Below are 19,769 nucleotides of genomic sequence, written 5' to 3'. Positions count from 1 at the left end.
TAATCTGATTCATTATGATCTAAAAGGCTAAACTGATCCTAGATCAGCACTCCTACCCTGAGACGCTTGATAAATACGGGTTGTGATGTTCAATTCAACAACGAGGAGGAAGAGTATGATGATGATGGCGATGGTGGTGTGACTTAACGCTGGTGTCATTGGCTTGTGAACAGGAAGCTAGCGGCCGCAGTAAAGCTGGCCCAGGCCACCCAGAACAATGGCACCCTGAAGGGCTCTAACCATTCCTCCCAGTCCTCCTCAGGCCTGCTCCCTCAATGGTAAACACACAGTCGCTACCTAGGGTCCCTCCACACAGGGCCGAAGTTTTCCCTACACCCAGATCTTGGATCAGTTTAGCATTTACCCCACTAATCGTTAAGGTTAGGAATGGGGGAGGGGAAGCTGATCCTAGATCTGTACCTAGGGGAAACTTCACCTCGGAGCTCCACACAGCGTCCGACACGAATTTACACCCATACGTACCCTTTTCACACTACTGAGCTGAGCCGAGCTGTACTCTGCTGGCCTGGTTACGCATCCACTATAGTTGCTGGAACCGTGCTGGAAAGGACACTGTGAAAATAAAATATTTCAGGTTGGCACAATAGTGAAAAGGGTAATAATAATACAGTGCATTCGGAGAGTATTCAGACCCCTTAACTTTTTCCACATTTTGTTACGTTGCAACTTTATTTTCAAATGTGTGTAGATCGTTGACAAAAAAATGACAATTAAACCCATTTTAATCTCACTTTGTAACACAACAAAATGTGAAAAGGTTTAAAGGGGTGTAGACTTTCTATATGCACCGTATGTAACAATAGCTAGGTGTCTTTAACATGGAGTTGAGTGATAGAGGTAGAAAGGAGCTATTCTGTTTCACTTTATTTAGAACTTTTGTCCAGTAAGCTATACATTTTTTGTCCAGTAAGCTATACATTTTTTGTCCAGTAAACTATAAATTTTTAGTCCAGTAAACTATACATTTTTTGTCCAGTAAACTATACATTTTTTGTCCAGTAAACTATATATTTTTAGTCCAGGAAACTATAAGTAGGGCTTAAACCATCTGAGTTTGTGTACACCATTTGTCCTGTTATGAGTTTAGTTCATCATTCCTGCTCATCAGTGTTGTCTTCATGGTCCTGAACACGTGACCATCCATGGTGGACATTGTGAGTGTGTCATGTGACATAGTGTGGCGGCCACTCTGTTTTCCCAGCATGCCCCTCAGTGTCTACCATACGTGTGGCGTGGTGTAATTGGCTAGTCCTTTGTCTGCATATCCTCCCCCTTTAAAAATAGATAGCCTGTCTTAACAGCAATCCCGTGTAACTACGTGGTCACATTGGAACCTATGCACTTGTGGAGATCTGATAGGATTTGACATGTGCAATCCATAAATGCTCCTCCAAGGTTAATTGGAGATTTCACCGTATTGCTTATACCAATCACATCCTCTCAGATCTCCACAAGTGCATAGGGCATAGGGTCTAGGGGTCCATTTGGGATTGGGCCGCAGTGCAGAATTACAGGCTGTTTTCAAGGCGGAGTGAATATATCGGGTGTCGTGTTCACGAAATGCGAAACATTATGAAACGGGTAAAATGAGCGTTCTTATTGGACAAGTTCACAGAGTATCTCCTTTGTTTCAAAACGTTTTCACCTGATTCGTCCCTGCTGAACACCACCCAGACTTGTGAGGTTGAAAGTTATGTGTTGACCCTCTCACCTCTATCCCCTGACCGTCTGGTCACCAGGATGCTGTCAGGACAGGATGGCCATCGGCACGCCCGCTCCCAGACTATGCCCATCATCCGGGCCAAGAACGCCCTGACCAACCCCAAGCTGCTGCAGATGATGGAGACTGGTAATGCCCCCCAGAGTACACCCGCCTAACAACACTGCTGGGCACTGCCACCCCGGTCCCATTTCAAAACTGTTTAGTTCACATAGTTCACATGTTCCGTTAGTTAGTTAGCTTTTGTTGTCCAATGGCTTTTTTCCTCTTACTAACCATCAACAGTGCTAAGTAATATTACTTAGCTATTACAATTCTGTCTCCAGTGTTGTCTTTTGTTGGGTGTGTGAGGGTTATTGCTAGGGTTAGGGTTGTGCTGTTGTTGCTAGCTGTGCTTCTGTACCATTGACCCTTTCCTGTCCTTCCCTCAGATGGGAACATCCCAGAGGGTGACCACCTGAGCCCGACGGACATCGAGGCCAATCTGTCCACCGAGGTGGCCCTCATCGTACTGGATGTCCTGGGCCTCTTTGTCCATCACCACAAGGTCAGACAACAACACTGACCACTGTCTGAATGGTCAAACACCGATCTCTACAACCTACAGACCTGCTATGGTTGTGCAACTTTCCCAAAATTCCCAGGTTTTCCAGAAATCCCAGTTGGAAGATTCCTGGAATCACGAGGGAATAAACACGCAATCTGGGATTTCTGGAAAACCTGGGAATTGTGGGGGAAATTCCTAGAATTTTGCAATCCTAGACCTGTCATTCATGAGAGCCTATTTTAATACGCCACTGCCATCTTGTGGTTATTACTAAGAACTACAGTGACTTTCTCGCCAGGAATCCACATTAAATATCGCTCTGTTTCACTATTCACTATTGTTTCACTTCACTGAATCTGAGATATTCCGTTTGTATTCCAAGCTAGGGATTTTTATCTTCTGTTGTTCTTGTAGGTTGCTGTGCACTCCTCAATCATCAAGTTGGCTGTCCCTCAAATCCTTCAATTGCTATACTCTGTAAAGCAACCCAGACATGCCGTTTTGTCTGTGTTTTGACCGTACCCATTTATGTCTGTGTCCCAAATGGCACCATTTTCTCTATATAGTGCACTACTTTTGACAAGAGCCTTATAGGCCCAGGTCAAAAATAGTGCACTATAGATGGAATAGGGTACCCTTATTCCCAGACTCAATTGGTACCGGCTGGTGGACGAGATTAAGAATAGGGTGCCATTTGGGAAGAACATATGTTGATTGTTGTTCTTTCTCTCCCACAGAAACAGTTACTGCAGGACGAGGGTCAGAACCTGCTGATGAAGAAGGTGTTCGACACCTACCTCCTGTTCTTCCAGATCAATCAGTCCACCAGCACCCTGAGACACGTCTTCGCTGCCCTGCGCCTCTTCATACAGAAGGTCTGTGCACTAGCTGATAGCTCTCACACACATACACGTATGCAAGCATACATGTGTGCACACACACACGCACACACACACACTAACTGACTTCATGGACACAGAATGATTTCATAGTACATTACTAATGCAAACTCTCTCTCTCTTCCTTTCTCCCCCTCCCTACTCTCTCTCTCTCTCTTCCTCCTTACCCCCACAACTCTTCTCTCTATCTCCTTCCTTACCTCCCCTCTCTTTCTCCCTTCTTACGCCCTCCCCCCCTCTCTCTCTCTAGTTCCCCTCTGCGTTCTTCCAGGGTAAAGCGGACCTGTGTGGCTGCCTGTGCTACGAGATCCTGAAGTGCTGTAACCACCGCTCCAGCTCCACCCAGACTGAGGCCTCCGCACTCCTCTACTTCTTCATGAGGAAAAACTTTGAGTTCACCAAGGGAAAGTCCATCGTCCGCTCCCACCTACAGGTCAGTCAGTGGAGGTGCGGGGTGGGTATGTCTGGGTGGGTGGGAAAGGGTGTGTGTGCCAGAGCTTTCTTTATTTTCACAGTTTTTTTCGGTGAACACAGGGCCTGGATAGAGAAAGGCCACAATATATCTATGGCTTTGTTTACCTCTGAAACAGACAATTTAGCAGCCGATCAGAGACCACACACACACACAGATCGCCACACTGTTTCAGAGCGGTTGTGATCATCACCACACTGTTTCCTGTTCTCTCCTCCATCCCTCCAGCTGATCAAGGCAGTGAGTCAGCTGATAGCGGATGCTGGCATCGGGGGCTCACGCTTCCAACAGTCTCTGGCCATCATCAATAACTTTGCCAATGGAGATGCTCCTCTCAAGGTGAGAACAGGGACTGGACTGAGAAATTTCGGCGTCCCAAATGGCACCCTATTCCCTTTATAATCCACTACAGTATAAATCAGGGATGGGCAACTGGCGGGGGAACACAGTCAGGATCTCAACTTACTGTTGCGAGGTAGAATATTAGAAAACACAAGGTGCAATTTCTAAATTTGGTTGTGCATCAACAGTTTTTCTCTTGTAATGTCAGTCACTAATAGTCAATCAATTAGGCCATGTCAGCAAAACATTTTTGGATTGGTAAGTTAGTCTAGTGGCCAGCTATCTAAACTTGTAGTAACCAAGGTCTAGTTAGTAGTCAGTCTCACTCAGATATCATATTAAAAACTGGAAACATTTCTCTCCGCCCCATGGTAAATGTTTTAGAATTGCCCAAAATCTAATGTTATTTATCACATGCTTCGTAAAACAACAGGTGTAGACTAACAGTGAAATGCTTACTTACAGGCCCTTCCCAACAATGCAAAGAGAAAAAATTGAAATATAATAACACAAGGAATAAATACACAATGAGTAATGATAACTTGGCTATATACACGGGGTACCAGTACCGAGTCGATGTGCAGGGGTACGAGGTAATTGAGGTAGATATGGACATAAAGGTAGGGATAAAGTTTCTAGGCAACAGGATAGATGATAAACAGGAACAGCAGCGTATGTGATGAGTCAAAAGAGTTAGTGCAGTAGCAGAGAGAACAGTCTATGACTTGGGTGGCTGGAGTCTGACAGTTTTTAGGGTCTTCCTCTGACACCGCCTATATGGCAATAGGGTTGCATTTGGGAGTCAGCCCTAGTGTTGAGGAATTAGAGAGTAAGTGATTCCTCTCTTAACTCCCTATATTGACTAATAATGTTTGTATATACTGCGATTGTGTATACTGTCCGTGTTTGATCTGATGTGACGTCATGTCATGTCATGTACATTGTGTCTAACTGAGACACACAGAAGCCAAAAACCCTTTGTCCATGTTTACCACTAAAAGAACAATAAACCTTTATAAACTGTGATGTCAACGTGTATGATCCATCCTTTCTCCCAGAACACACCGTTCCCTGCTGAGGTGAAAGATTTGACCAAGCGGATTCGCACGGTGTTGATGGCCACGTCCCAGATGAAGGAGCACGAGAAGGACCCGGAGATGCTGGTGGACCTGCAATACAGCCTGGCCAACTCCTATGCCAGCACGCCCGAGCTCCGGCGCACCTGGCTGGAGAGCATGGCCAAGATACATGTCCGCAACGGAGACCTCTCCGAGGTACAGTAGGACTGGGTTACTGGGATATGTTATGGGTTATGTGATGTTATGTTATGTATAGGGTACAGAGATATGTACAGTGGGTATCATAAGTATTCACCCCCCTTGGATTTCTTCACATTCTGTTGCGTTACAAAGTGGGATTGAAATTAATTTAATTGAGTTTTTTGTCATAGATCTACAAAAAATACTCCATAATGTCAAAGTGAAAAGAAAATTCTACAAATGTTTACAAATGAATACAAATTAAATAACTAAAATATAGTTGTGGCATAAGTATTCACCCCCTTTGTTTAGGCGAGACTAAATTACACTGAACAAAAATATAAATGCAACATGCAACAATTTCAAAGATTGTACTGAGTTACAGTTCATATAAGGATATCAGTCAATTTAAATAAATTATTTAGGCCCTAATCTATGGATTTCACATGACTGGGAATGCAGATATGCATCTGTTGTTCACAGATACCTTAGAAAAAAGGTAGGGGCGTGGATCAGAAAACCAGTCAGTATCTGGTGTGACCACCATTTGCCTCATGCAGCGCGACACATCTTGGTGCTCCGTTACTGCTTGCCGTGCGGTAGCAGAGAGAACAGTCTATGACTAGGGTGGCTTGAGTCTTTGGCCATTTTGAGGGCCTTCCTCTGACACCGCCTAGTATAAAGGTCCTGGATGGCAGGAAGCTTGGCCCCAGTGATGTACTGGGGCGTACGCACTACCCTCTGTAGCGCCTTATGGTCGGATGCCGAGCAGTTGCCATACCAGGTGGTGATGCAACCGGTCAGGATGCTCTCGATGGTGCAGCTGTAGAACGTTTTGAGGATCTGGGGACCCATGCCAAATCTTTTCAGTCTCCTGAGGGGGAAAAGGTGTTGTCATGCCCTCTTCACGACTGTCTTAGTGTGTTTGGACCATGATAGTTTGTTGGTGATGTGGACACCAAGGAACTTGAAACTCTCGACCCGCTCCACTACAACCCCGTCGATGTGAATGGGTGCGTGTTCGGCCCTCCTTTTCCTGTAGTCCACGATCAGCTCCTTTGTCTTGCTCACGTTGAGGGAGAGGTTGTTGTCCTGGCACCACACTGCCAGGTCTCTGACCTCCTCCCTATATGCTGTCTCATTGTTGTCGGTGATCAGGCCTACCACTGTTGTGTCGTCAGCAAACTTAATGATGGTGTTGGAGTCGTGCTTGGCAACGCATTTGTGGGTGAACAGGGAGTACAGGAGGGGACTAAGCACGCACCCCTGAGGGGTCCCCGTGTTGAGGATCAGTGTGGCTGATGTGTTGTTGCTTACCCTTACCACCTGGGGTCGGCCCGTCAGGAAGTCCAGGATCCAGTTGCAGAGGGAGGTGTTTAGTCCCAGGGTCCTTAGCTTAGTGATGAGCTTTGTGGGCACTATGGTGTTGAACGCTGAGCTGTAGTCAATGAACAGCATTCTCACATAGGTGTTCCTTTTGTCCAGGTGGGAACGGGCAGTGAGGACTGCGATTGAAATTGCGTCATCTGTGGATCTGTTAGGGTGGTATGCGAATTGGAGTGGGTCTAGGGTTTCCGGGATGATGGTGTTGATGTGAGCCATGACCAGCCTTTCAAAGCACTTCATGGCTACCGACGTGAGTGCTACGGGGCGGTAGTCATTCAGGCAGGTTACCTTCGCTTTCTTGGGCACAGGTTCTGCTTGAATGATGTGATGGTATCTGTGATGAAACTGTTCACCTCCTTTCCTCCTGTTCCTCTGTCCCTCAGGCAGCCATGTGTTACATCCACATCTCAGCCCTGATCGCCGAGTCCCTCAAGAGGAGAGGTGAGCACAGCCCGGTGGGCCGCAACATGGCAACAAGCTTCTGCAGTGTGTGTATGTGTGCTCTCTAGCGTGTATGTGTGTGTGTGGAGAACCTCTAACCTCTTTGCTTGTGAGTCTTCTGGACGCTTCTGGCCATCAATTGGCTGGACAGCATGTGTGACATCATCATGCAGCGCTGTGTGCATATGGCTACTTTAGCCTTTCTGCAAACATTTGTTCTGCTGTAGGGGTGGAAATGGTATGAGTGGGTTGATGTGTGTGTGTGTGTGTGTATGTGCATGTACGTGCTTGTGGGTTTGTTATACACTGTGGATGTGTGCATGCTTTTGTGTGTTGGCATATGACTTATTGTGTGTGTGTGTGTGTGTGTGTGTGTGTGTGTGTGTGTGTGTGTGAGAAGAGAGGTTAGTCAGAGCTGAGCTGTGTGTGCTCTGTCTCACAATCCCACTGTCTGGAAAACAATGACATCATCCAATCAGCACACAGAGACCTCAATGTGCTACGGTACTGGCCATCCACTCTTTACTCTCTCATACACAAACATAGCCTGCGTCCCAAATAGCACCATATTCCCTATATAGTGCACTACTTTTGACCAGAACCCAATGGGCCCTGGTCAAAAGTAGTGCACTACATAGGGAATAGGGTGCCATTTGGGACATTGCCCGTGTCTGCTGCTGTGAGTGCGACTTCACATCCTCTCATGTATAGTATGCGCTACTATGACATGGGAACTCGGTGTCTCCATCTGCACGCGTGTGTGCTTGCTAGCCCATGCATGCTTCACCGTTCAGAGCCTGAGCCGTCATCTCTCTCTCTCTTTCTGCCGCCGCTCGCCGTGTGTGGAACGCATGCCCTGTAAACCACTGGCTTGTCATGAAGAGAAAAAAGGCAAAACAGAAGTGAAAAGTTCCAAGTATGTACAGTAAACTCCTATACTCCTCCTTATAACGCAGGCTACTGGAAACCTGACAAGGCCAGGATGTCAAGTGTGGTTCCTGAGGAGCCCCATGTCATTAACTGTAGCCCCTTATTAACCCCCCGAGATGGAGAAAGTGAGTGTGCCGCCCTGGGGCCGGGCCATGGAACAGGGATGCGTAAAGGGTGGGGGGGATTCAAGCTATGCTTACTTCAGAATCAGAACTTTATTCGCCAAGTACATTTACATCTACCAGGAATTTAACGTTGTGAAATGGTGCTGACAGCAGTAAACAGAATATACAGAACGTACACATAATCTACATACAGCATACAATATAGATAGTGAAAACAGTTTACTTGGACCAAACTTTGACTGCAACTAGCAGAATGGAGTCTGAATTCTTACAGGTGCACAGTGTAATGTTTTGAAGTCCACTGCAATGGCTTAACCATACCACTTAGAACGAAGCAATGTATTGGACATGCATTCTAAGTGGTATACTGAACATACCTTATGACTCAAAAGACTAGCAGAATGGAGTCCAGACAGTTATAATGTTTTGAAAGATGTCTTTGGTCTACCTTGCCTTTTGAGAGATGCCTTTTATTGATGTCCACTCAAGTTTCACTTGAAATGTGTAAAGAAAGCACGTTCACAATGAATGGTGTTACTGTTCTTTGTTTGGATTTGTTGATATGGAACACAAGGAATGTTAAGTACCACAGTGTAACTGTGTGTGTGTTGTTACCGTGTGTGTGTGCACACCATGCGAGTGTGTGTGTGTGTGTGTGTGTGTGTGTGTGTGTGTGAGTTAGCGAGAGTGTGTGGTGTATGGGTTCAAACCATTGGATGATAAAATGCACACAAGCATAAAGAAGAGAGTGACAAAATGTTGTTCCTATGAGCTCTCTGCTCCTATGTCCCTCCTTCTCTGATGTCATATCCTGTGTGAAACCTCAGCGTCGTTCTCCATGGGCTGGGCGGCCTTCCTGTGCGTCTCACCGAACGTGAAGGAAGAGGGGGCCATGAAAGAGGACACAGGGACTCAGGATACCCCCTACACAGAGGTACCCTCACCCCCACTGGCTCCAGTACAAATAATTGTATAGATTTTTCAGCTCAGATTTGGAAGATCATTTAATGGCAATACAGTGCAGAGCCAGGGCCCGTATTCATAAAGTGTCTCAGAGTAGGAGTGCTGATCTAGGATCAGGTCGCCCCTCTTATTCATTATGACTTAAAATGCCAGACAGATCCTAACCTCCCTGTTTATGTAGGATACTCTGGTGGAGCAGCTGGAGCTGTGCGTGGACTACCTGTGGAAGTCTGAGAGGCACGAGCTCATCGCCGATATCAACAAACCCGTCATTGCCGTCTTTGAGAAGAGGCGAGATTTCAAGGTGACTGGGGGGATAGGACGAGGTTGTTTCTTGTCCAGGCCAGAAACACTCGGACAGGAGGGAGATAGTGTGATAGCAGTTGTGATTGACATTGTGTGTGTGTGCGTGATCCACAGAGGCTGTCGGAGCTGTACTACGACATCCACCGCTCCTACCTGAAGGTGACAGAGGTCGTGAACTCTGAGAAGCGTCTGTTTGGCCGATACTACCGCGTGGCGTTCTACGGACTGGTAAGTGCCATCATAGCCACAGAAGACACTGAAAATGACAAACACACCTTATAGATAGGTGTGTGTGTACCGTGTACCTAGCCTGAGTGCCAGTCTTTGTGCTATCATGCTAACTCCTTGTTACTCATTGTCATGTTTGGCATCGATCTGGATCATACATACAGACTGGCACTCAGGCTAGCGTGTACCATCCCTGCTCCGGGATTCAGTCCTTCAGGTCTCAGGGGAGGAGGAATGATGTCACAGCGCGATGCTAAACTAGCTTCAACTAGCTTCTACTAGCTTTGACTAGCTTGATAGCCTCCACATCTGCAGCATACAGTACATGCTATAGCCCTCCGGTACGAACCCAGTCTCCTCTGTCTTTTGTCCCATAAGGGACGTCAAACTCCTACATTCACTAAGCTGGTTGGACACATCTTAGAAGAGCCTGAATCCTTTAGACATTGAACCTTTGGGGAATGGAGAGAGGGGTAGATCACAACTGGTCTCTAGTCAGTCTCTTTAATTCCTCCATCTGCTGTGTTTCTTTTCTTCCTTTTGGTTTTTCTGTATCAAGATTGCGGTAAGTTTGTGTCTCTTTTTGTTTCTCATCTTCTTTGCTCCTCTTACCTTCTCTCTTTCCTCTGCTCTCCCTTCACCGGTAGTAGCTTCTCTAACCTGTCTTCGAAGATATATGCTGTATACATATTGTTATGCGCTTCTATATGATATGTATACCTACCGGGATTTGGGGTCGATTCTATATCAATTCAGGAATATAAATGAGGAAATTGGCATTGGAATTTCAGTTTACTTCCTGAGTTGAAGGAATTTATATAGAATTGACCCCAACCCTGATACCTACCCCGATACCTACATCCTATAATCTCCAGTAATCTTTTTCCCTTCAACGATCACAATCTCTAATCTTTAGCTCCTGTGAACAGATCTTAGAACAGTTGGTGTCAAGATGACATAGCAGCATACATGCAGGCAGGCCAGGGCCTGTATTCACAAAGCATCTCTGAATGGGACTGCTGATTTTAGGATCTGTTTAGCATTTTAAATCATAATGAATAAGAGGGGCGACCTGATCCTAGATCAGCACTCCTACTCTGAGACACTTTATGAATACGGGCCCAGGTCATGAATGTTGGAATGTAGGGCTCTTTCTCAACTCATCTCTCCTCGATTCCTCTCATCCCCTCTTCTCACAGCCTCCTTCTCCAAACCGAGGGTCTGAGTGGAGGGACTTTGGACTAGGGTTGAATATTTTCCCAGAATTTTACAAATGTTCCATCCCGAGAATAAATCACTTTTTTCCCAGGTAACCCGGTGTTTCCCGGCAAAACCAGAAGTGTCATTCAAAAGCAGATAAATCATTTAAATAGCCTATGTCTGGATTTGATTAGAGCTTTGATCGAAAATTCAAGCCTGATGCTACCTGAGCCTGATGAGCCATACATTAAATACATTTTATGAGCCCTACATTAAAGACATTTAATGAGCCCAAAAAAGCCCAAATGATTGTGCTGTTATCCAATACATATATATGATACGGTAGGCTACTGCACATTACGCACAACTGAAAAAACATAAAAGCCCATAGATGTAGCTACAGTGAGGGGAAAAAAGTATTTGATCCCCTGCTGACCCACTGACAAAGAAATGATCAGTCTATAATTTTAATGGTAGGTTTATTTGAACAGTGAGAGACAGAATAACAACAAAAAAATCCAGAAGAACGCATGTCAAAAATTTTATAAATTGATTTGCATTTTAATGAGGGAAATAAGTATTTGACCCCCTCTCAATCAGAAAGATTTCTGGCTCCCTGATGTCTTTTATACAGGTAACGAGCTGAGATTAGGAGCACACTCTTAAAGGGAGTGCTCCTAATCTCAGCTTGTTACCTGTATAAAAGACACCTGTCCACAGAAGCAATCAATCAATCAGATTCCAAACTCTCCACCATGGCCAAGACCAAAGAGCTCTCCAAGGATGTCAGGGACAAGATTGTAGACCTACACAAGGCTGGAAAGGGCTACAAGAACATCGCCAAGCAGCTTGGTGAGAAGGTGACAACAGTTGGTGCGATTATTCGCAAATGGAAGAAACACAAAAGAACTGTCAATCTCCCTCAGCCTGGGGCTCCATGCAAGATCTCACCTCGTGGAGTTGCAGTGATCATGAGAACGGTGAGGAATCAGCCCAGAACTACACGGGAGGATCTTATCAATAATCTCAAGGCAGCTGGGACCATAGTCACCAAGAAAACAATTGGTAACACACTACGCCGTGAAGGACTGAAATCCTGCAGTGCCCGCAAGGTCCCCCTGCTCAAGAAAGCACATATACATGCCCGTCTGAAGTTTGCCAATGAACATCTGAATGATTCAGAGGACAACTGGGTGAAAGTGTTGTGGTCAGATGAGACCAAAATGGAGCTCTTTGGCATCAACTCAACTCGCCGTGTTTGGAGGAGGAGGAATGCTGCCTATGACCCCAAGAACACCATCCCCACTGTCAAACATGGAGGTGGAAACATTATGCTTTGGGGGTGTTTTTCTGCTAAGGGGACAGGACAACTTCACCGCATCAAAGGGACGATGGACGGGGCCATGTACCGACAAATCTTGGGTGAGAACCTCCTTCCCTCAGCCAGGGCATTGAAAATGGGTTGTAGATGGGTATTCCAGCATGACAATGACCCAAAACACACGGCCAAGGCAACAAAGGAGTGGCTCAAGAAGAAGCACATTAAGGTCCTAGAGTGGTCTAGCCAGTCTCCAGACCTTAATCCCATAGAAAATCTGTGGAGGGAGCTGAAGGTTCGAGTTGCCAAACGTCAGCCTTGAAACCTTAATGACTTGGAGAAGATCTGCAAAGAGGTGTGGGACAAAATCCCTCCTGCGATGTGTGCAAACCTGGTTGCCAACTACAAGAAACGTCTGACCTCTGTGATTGCCAACAAGGGTTTTGCCAGTGCTAAGTCATGTTTTGCAGAGGGGTCAAATACTTATTTCCCTCATTAAAATGCAAATCAATTTAGAACATTTTTGACATGCGTTTTTCTGGATTTGTTTGTTGTTATTCTGTCTCTCACTGTTCAAATAAACCTACCATTAAAATTATAGACTGATAATTTCTTTGTCAGTGGGTAAACGTACAAAATCAGCAGGGGATCAAATACTTTTTTCCCCTCACTGTAGCTATATGCATTCTTGGGTAATTAAATGAAAGAAGCTCCAGTAGACGAATCTTTTTTAGTGTGAAGTGAACTGTATTACTGTACCATATTCTATTATACTGTATAATATGGACTGGAATTACACACCTCGTTCAAACCATGATGAAGATGAAGAGAACATGCGATTCTGGTGCAGCACATGCGGCCTACAAAGTTAAAAGCATAGGCTAGTGATTTTAATAATAATAATAATAATAGGGCCTATTTGTATAATTAGTAGGCTGACGCATATATACCTTTCATAATATTTATCCTAATCTTATTAGCCTACCTCCTCTTTCTCTATTGTCGCTTCATCCCTTCCTCGCTTTCAACAGTTAAATGAAATAAGTTCCATTGTCCCTATCTTCATCATTCCAATGACATGCTTGAATAATATAGGACTAGAATTAGGTGCAGACAGCTTTCACTTCTCTTCACGAAGATTTAATGGTTATGGGTATGAATAAATAACTGCTATAGCCTACCGCCATTGCGCGTTCGCTCTTCTTTCAAACTACCCGTGAGTTCTATTGGCTGCTGTATTTAACATTCAGAAAACAAGAGCTTGCGTCCCTCTTCGAATTGTCTATTGGTATAAGAAATGCAAAAAAATTAAAATAATCCCGCAAGCTATTCTAGTCTAGCTTTTCCTGCATGGGACTCCAAGAGCTAAGGAGAGATTTTTAAGGAGAGAGGCCAGTGGAGCACAGGTGCGTGCGTATTGCGCAAGAGACAGAGGCTAGTTAGAAGCTTATTATGCATAATCCATCACCTGAAAGAGGTAGGCTAGGACATCTATCTATATATATATATACACTGCTCAAAAAAATAAAGGGAACACTTAAACAACATAATGTAACTCCAAGTCAATCACACTTCTGTGAAATCAAACTGTCCACTTAGGAAGCAACACTGATTGACAATACATTTCACATGCTGTTGTGCAAATGGAATAGACAACAGGTGGAAATTATAGGCAATTAGCAAGACACCCCCAATAAAGGAGTGGTTTTGCAGTTGGTGACCACAGACCACTTCTCAGTTCCTATGCTTCCTGGCTGATGTTTTGGTCACTATTGAATGCTGGCGGTGCTTTCACTCTAGTGGTAGCATGAGACGGAGTCTACAACCCACACAAGTGGCTCAGGTAGTGCAGCTCATCCAGTATGGCACATCAATGCGAGCTGTGGCAAGAAGGTTTGCTGTGTCTGTCAGCGTAGTGTCCAGAGCATGGAGGCGCTACCAGGAGACAGGCCAGTACATCAGGAGACGTGGAGGAGGCCGTAGGAGGGCAACAACCCAGCAGCAGGACTGCTACCGCCGCCTTTGTGCAAGGAGGAGCAGGAGGAGCACTGCCAGAGCCCTGCAAAATGACCTCCAGCAGGCCACAAATGTGCATGTGTCTGCTCAAACGGTCAGAAACATGAGGGTGGTATGAGGGCCCGACGTCCACAGGTGGGGGTTGTGCTTACAGCCCAACACCGTGCAGGACGTTTGGCATTTGCCAGAGAACACCAAGATTGGCAAATTCGCCACTGGCGCACCGTGCTCTTCACTGATGAAAGCAGTTTCACACTGAGCACATGTGACAGACGTGACAAAGTCTGGAGACGCCGTGGAGAACGTTCTGCTGCCTGCAACATCCTCCAGCATGACCGGTTTGGTGGTGGGTCAGTCATGGTGTGGGGTGGCATTTCTTTGGGGGGCCGCACAACCCTCCATGTGCTCGCCAGAGGTAGCCTGACTGCCATTAGGTACCGAGATGAGATCCTCAGACCCCTTGTGAGACCATATGCTGGTGCGTTTGGCCCTGGGTTCCTCCTAATGCAAGACAATGCTAGACCTCATGTGGCTGGAGTATGTCAGCAGTTCCTGCAAGAGGAAGGCATTGATGCTATGGACTGGCCCGCCCGTTCCCCAGACCTGAATCCAATTGAGCACATCTGGGACATCATGTCTCGCTCCATCCACCAACGCCACGTTGCACCACAGACTGTCCAGGAGTTGGCGGATGCTTTAGTCCAGGTCTGGGAGGAGATCCCTCAGGAGACCATCCGCCACCTCATCAGGAGCATGCCCAGGCATTGTATGGAGGTCATACAGGCACGTGGAGGCCACACACACTACTGAGCCTCATTTTGACTTGTTTTAAGGACATTACATCAAAGTTGGATCAGCCTGTAGTGTGGTTTTTCACTTTAATTTTGAGGGTGACTCCAAATCCAGACCTAAATTTGATTTCCATTGATAATTTTTGTGCGATTTTGTTGTCAGCACATTCAACTATGTAAAGAAAAAAGTATTTAATAAGATTATTTCATTCATTCAGATCTAGGATGTGTTATTTTAGTGTTCCCTTTATTTTTTGGAGCAGTGTGTATATATATATATCAATCTTGAATAGACTGCTGGCGCATGCTCTGATTTAAAGCAGCGATATTCGAGTGAGTCAAAACTATGCAGCTACAATTTAAAAAATAAAATCTTTACAATAAAAAATGAAGGTGACCACCGAAAGCCAGATGGAGATGGGTAAATTAGACGCACATTCTGTCCTTATATTACAGTAGCATAGGCTATGCTGCAGAAAATGTAGCCTACCTGTCACAAGAACAAAAGTTACCATGATGAGATGATAGGTCTACATGCATTGTGAACTGCACTCCATACTGAGATGGGCTGTCTGTCCCCACCATGAGCGTTGATGATTGATCATGCAGAGAGTGGAGAGGAGGCCGTAGAGAAACAATATTTCGACATTGCATATAATTTAACAGTTCCATTTCACGTCATGCTGTTGATATAAATCATTTATTCAAATGTACCGGTTTCTCGCAGTTATTTATCCCGGGAAAAGGGAGTGGTTTTGGGCAGTAAATCTCAGTAACCGCGTTCCCACCATTCAACCCTACCTTGGACCTTTTCCTCCAATACGGTTAAGAAAGAGACGAGGGCCTCCCAAGTGGCGCAGTGGTGTAAGGCACTGCATCGCAGTGCTTGAGGCGTCACTACAGACCCGGTGGCACAGCCGGCCGTGACCGGGAGACCGGCGGCGCACAATCGGCCCAGCGTCGTCCGGGTTAGGGGAGGGTTTGGCTGGCTGGGATTTCCTTGTCCCATCGTGCTCTAGCGACTCCTTGTGGCCAGCCGGGTGCCTGCAAGCTGACTTCGGTCGCCAGCTGGACGGTGTTTCCTCTGACACATTGGTGCGGCTGACTTCTGGGTTAAGCAAACAGTGTGTCAAGAAGCAGGGTCGTGTTTCGGAGGACGCATGGCTCTCGACCTTCGCATATCCCGAGTCCGTAGGGGAGTTGCAGCAATGGGACAAGACTGTAACTACCAATTGGATATCACGAAAAAGGGGTAAAGTACAAAAAATACAAATAAAAAAAAAAGGAAGGAAGGAGGATATAGGATGCGAGGAATCGAAGAAAGACTAATTGAGACAGAGCCTAGGAGTTGATTCCAAAGGAAAGAGCACACCGTCTGAAAATAACCCTCATTGCCCTTTGACCCCATGGTGCTTTGAGAATGACCTCTGACCTCTAAATGGCCTCTGTTTTATCTAGAACATAACATTGCAATTTTGTCAGTGCCTTTTATGATTACGATTGTGTTCTAACAAGCTGACGTAACACTAAGAAACATGACTAGACTGATAGGGAAGCGCAGTAAACCACTAGGAGGTGATGTGAGCCTAGATATTCCAGCTAAAGGTTATTCATATTCAGCTAAGTGATGGAAACAGAAACCAAAGGGCCACAGTTGTACACAATACATGCACATATACATACTCTTCAAAGTATTGACGCAAGCATTGCATTCAGACAAACAGACACACACACACACAGAGAGACACATTTACATTACATTTTACATTTTGGTCATATAACAGAAGCTCTTATACAGAGTGACTTACAGTCAGGAGCACAGACAAGCACGCATACACACACACACACACAGGTGCTTGGGTAACATGGTGTTTCTGTAACAGGGTTTCTTTGAGGAGGAGGAGAGTAAAGAGTTCATCTATAAGGAGCCTAAGCTGACAGGACTGTCCGAGATCTCCCAGAGGCTCCTCAAACTCTACTCTGACAAGTTCGGGGCCGACAACGTCAAGATGATCCAGGACTCCAACAAGGTCAGTCTACTATCTCTCCCCAGCTTTCAAACACTGTCACATTTACAGTTGAAGTCGGAAGTTTACCATACACTTAGGTTGGAGTCATTAAAACTCGTTTTCCAACCACTCCACAAATGTCTTGTTAACAAACTATAGTTTTGGCAAGTCGGTTAGGATATCTACTTTGTGCATGACACAAGTCATTTTTCCAACAATTGTTTACAGACAGATTATTTCACTTATAATTCACTGTATCACAATTCCAGTGGGTCAGAAGTTTATATACACTAAGTTGACTGTGCCTTTAAACAGCTTGGAAAATTCCAGAAAATGATGTCATGGCTTTAGAAGCTTCTGATAGGCTAATTGACGTCATTGGAGTCAATTGGAGGTGTACCTGTGGATGTATTTCAAGGCCTACCTTCAAACTCAGTGCCTCTTTGCTTGACATCATGGGAAAATCAAAAGAAATATACCCAAAAATTGTAGACCTCCACAGTCTGGTTCATCCTTGGGAGCAATTTCCAAACACCTGAAGGTACCACGTTCATCTGTACAAACAATAGTACGCAAGTATAAACACCATGGGACCACACAGCCGTCATACCGCTCAGGAAGGAGATGCGTTCTGTCTCCTAGAGATCAAAGTACTTTGGTGCGAAAAGTGCAAATCAATCTCAGAACAAGGAAGGACAAGAACCTTGTGAAGATGCTGGAGGAAATGGGTACAAAAGTATCTACAGTCGTGGTCAAAGGTTTAGAAAATTACACAAATATTAATTTTCACAAATTCTGCTGCCTCAGTTTTTATGATGGCAATTTGCATATACTCCAGAATGTTATGAAGAATGATCAGATTAATTGCAATTAACATTTCCACTGCATTTTAGCCCTGCCACAAAATGACCAGCTGACATCATGTCAGTGATTCTCTCGTTAACACAAGTGAGAGTGTTGACGAGGACAAGGCTGGAGATCACTCAGTCATGCTGATTGAGTTAGAATAACAGACTGGGAGCTTTAAAAGGAGGGTGGTGCTTGAAATCCCCTGTAGCTCAGTTGGTAGAGCATGGCGCTTGCAACGCCAGGGTTGTGGGTTCGTTTCCCACGGGGGACTAGTATGAAAAATGTATGCACTCACTAACTGTAAGTCGCGCTGGATAAGAGCGTCTGCTAAATGACTAAAATGTAAATGTAAAATGTTAATCATTGTTCTTCCTCTGTTAACCATGGTTACCTGTAAGGAAACACATGCCGTCATCATTGCTTTGCACAAAAAGGGCTTCACAGGCAAGGATATTGCTGCTAGTAAGATTGCACCTAAATCAACCATTTATCGGCTCATCAAGAACTTCAAGGAGAGGGGTTCAATTGTTGTGAAGAAGGCTTCAGGGCGCCCAAGAAAGTCCAGCAAGCGCCAGGACCATCTCCTAAAGTTGATTCAGCTGCGGGATCGGGGCACCACCAGTGCAGAGCTTGCTCAGGAATGGCAGCATTCAGGTGTGAGTGCATCTGCACGCACAGTGAGGCGAAGACTTTTGGAGGATGGCCTGGTGTCAAGAAGGGCAGCGAGGAAGCCACTTCTCTCCAGGAAAAACATCAGGGACAGACTGATATTCTGCAAAAGGTACAGGGATTGGACTGCTGAGGACTAGGGTAAAGTCATTTTCTCTGATGAATCCCATTTCCGATTGTTTGGGGCATCCGGAAAAAAGCTTGTCCGGAGAAGACAAGGTGAGAAATAAAAGCTGAAATAAATAATTCTCTCTACTATTATTCTGACATTTCACATTCTTAAAATAAAGTGGTAATCCTAACTGACCTAAGACAGGGAATTTTTACTAGGATTAAATGTCAGGAATTGTGAAAAACTGAGTTTAAATGTATTTGGCTAAGGTGTATGTAGACTTCTGACTTCAACTGTATATGTTTCATATACAGTATTATTCTAAGTGTATCGGCCTCTTTAGTACTTGTCTCTGTTTCTTTCATAGAAAGATTGCTGTCAAAATGTTGTAAATAAATGAATGTACTACTACATTTTGACAGCAATCTTTCTCCATAGAAAAGCAGCCAGTGAAGTAGTGATTCATTTAGACCATGGGTCTCCAACAGGTCGATCGCGAGCTACCAGCAGCTCGCCAAACAATTCTGAAAGTATATGCAATTTTCACGTGTTCCATCGCAGAATGTCATAAACAAATCTCACAAGTATCAGACGCCGCAAGCTCCCAGCTACTACGTGATCAAAGCAACTTGACATTATCCCACCCCTGGTTAGCCACTATTGGCTTAAAAAGCCAAACCTAACACAATATCTGCCAATTAATATCCAGCAATATTGCCCCTGCCTGTCTGTGTGCTGCCCGCGTTTGTCTATCACTCCATGTGTAGCCAGTTGATGTGATAACCATCTAAATTAAATGTTAACTGCAAAGTAGGTTTACCTGGCAGAAGTAGTCCCCTGTAGCTCAGTTGGTAGAGCATGGCTCTTGCCACGCCAGGGTTGTGGGTTCGTTTCCCACGGGGGGCCAGTATGAATTTTTTCTCTCTGGATTTCGCTCTGGATAAGAGCGTCTGGTAAATATGTAAAATGTAAATGTAAGTATATCATGAGTAAGTATATAATTTGTATCTAACTTAGCTATGAAATGAGCAGCAGCAGCATCGCTAGACCGGCCATTAGACTGCACATTCCTCACTCACTAGATGAGCAATTAATGGGGCATTATGCTCAAAAATCTACATTTGTTAGTTTTCGTCCAGGCCTACACATCAGCAACCACAGCTAGT

The 19,769-nt window shown here is 45.1% G+C and overlaps 1 protein-coding gene across 1 annotated transcript in view; it reads left to right on the top strand.

Annotated features, from left to right (window-relative positions):
• The window catches only part of LOC311101907 (dedicator of cytokinesis protein 10-like), a 107,708-nt gene that overhangs the window by 76,417 nt on the left and 11,522 nt on the right, over positions 1-19,769 (top strand). The window contains exons 37-49 of the mRNA XM_084143148.1: positions 174-278; positions 1,761-1,870; positions 2,173-2,288; positions 3,026-3,163; positions 3,438-3,620; positions 3,888-3,998; positions 5,060-5,275; positions 7,030-7,087; positions 8,044-8,142; positions 8,970-9,076; positions 9,287-9,409; positions 9,526-9,639; positions 16,848-16,994. Coding sequence (XP_083999274.1) covers positions 174-278; positions 1,761-1,870; positions 2,173-2,288; positions 3,026-3,163; positions 3,438-3,620; positions 3,888-3,998; positions 5,060-5,275; positions 7,030-7,087; positions 8,044-8,142; positions 8,970-9,076; positions 9,287-9,409; positions 9,526-9,639; positions 16,848-16,994 — 1,627 coding nt within the window. The remainder of the gene's footprint in view (positions 1-173; positions 279-1,760; positions 1,871-2,172; positions 2,289-3,025; positions 3,164-3,437; positions 3,621-3,887; positions 3,999-5,059; positions 5,276-7,029; positions 7,088-8,043; positions 8,143-8,969; positions 9,077-9,286; positions 9,410-9,525; positions 9,640-16,847; positions 16,995-19,769) is intronic.

Source organism: Coregonus lavaretus (genome assembly GCF_964263955.1).
Source record: "Coregonus lavaretus genome assembly, chromosome: 26".
In the NCBI taxonomy this organism is placed as follows: Eukaryota; Metazoa; Chordata; class Actinopteri; order Salmoniformes; family Salmonidae; genus Coregonus; species Coregonus lavaretus.
This window is presented reverse-complemented; position numbering and strand designations above follow the sequence as displayed.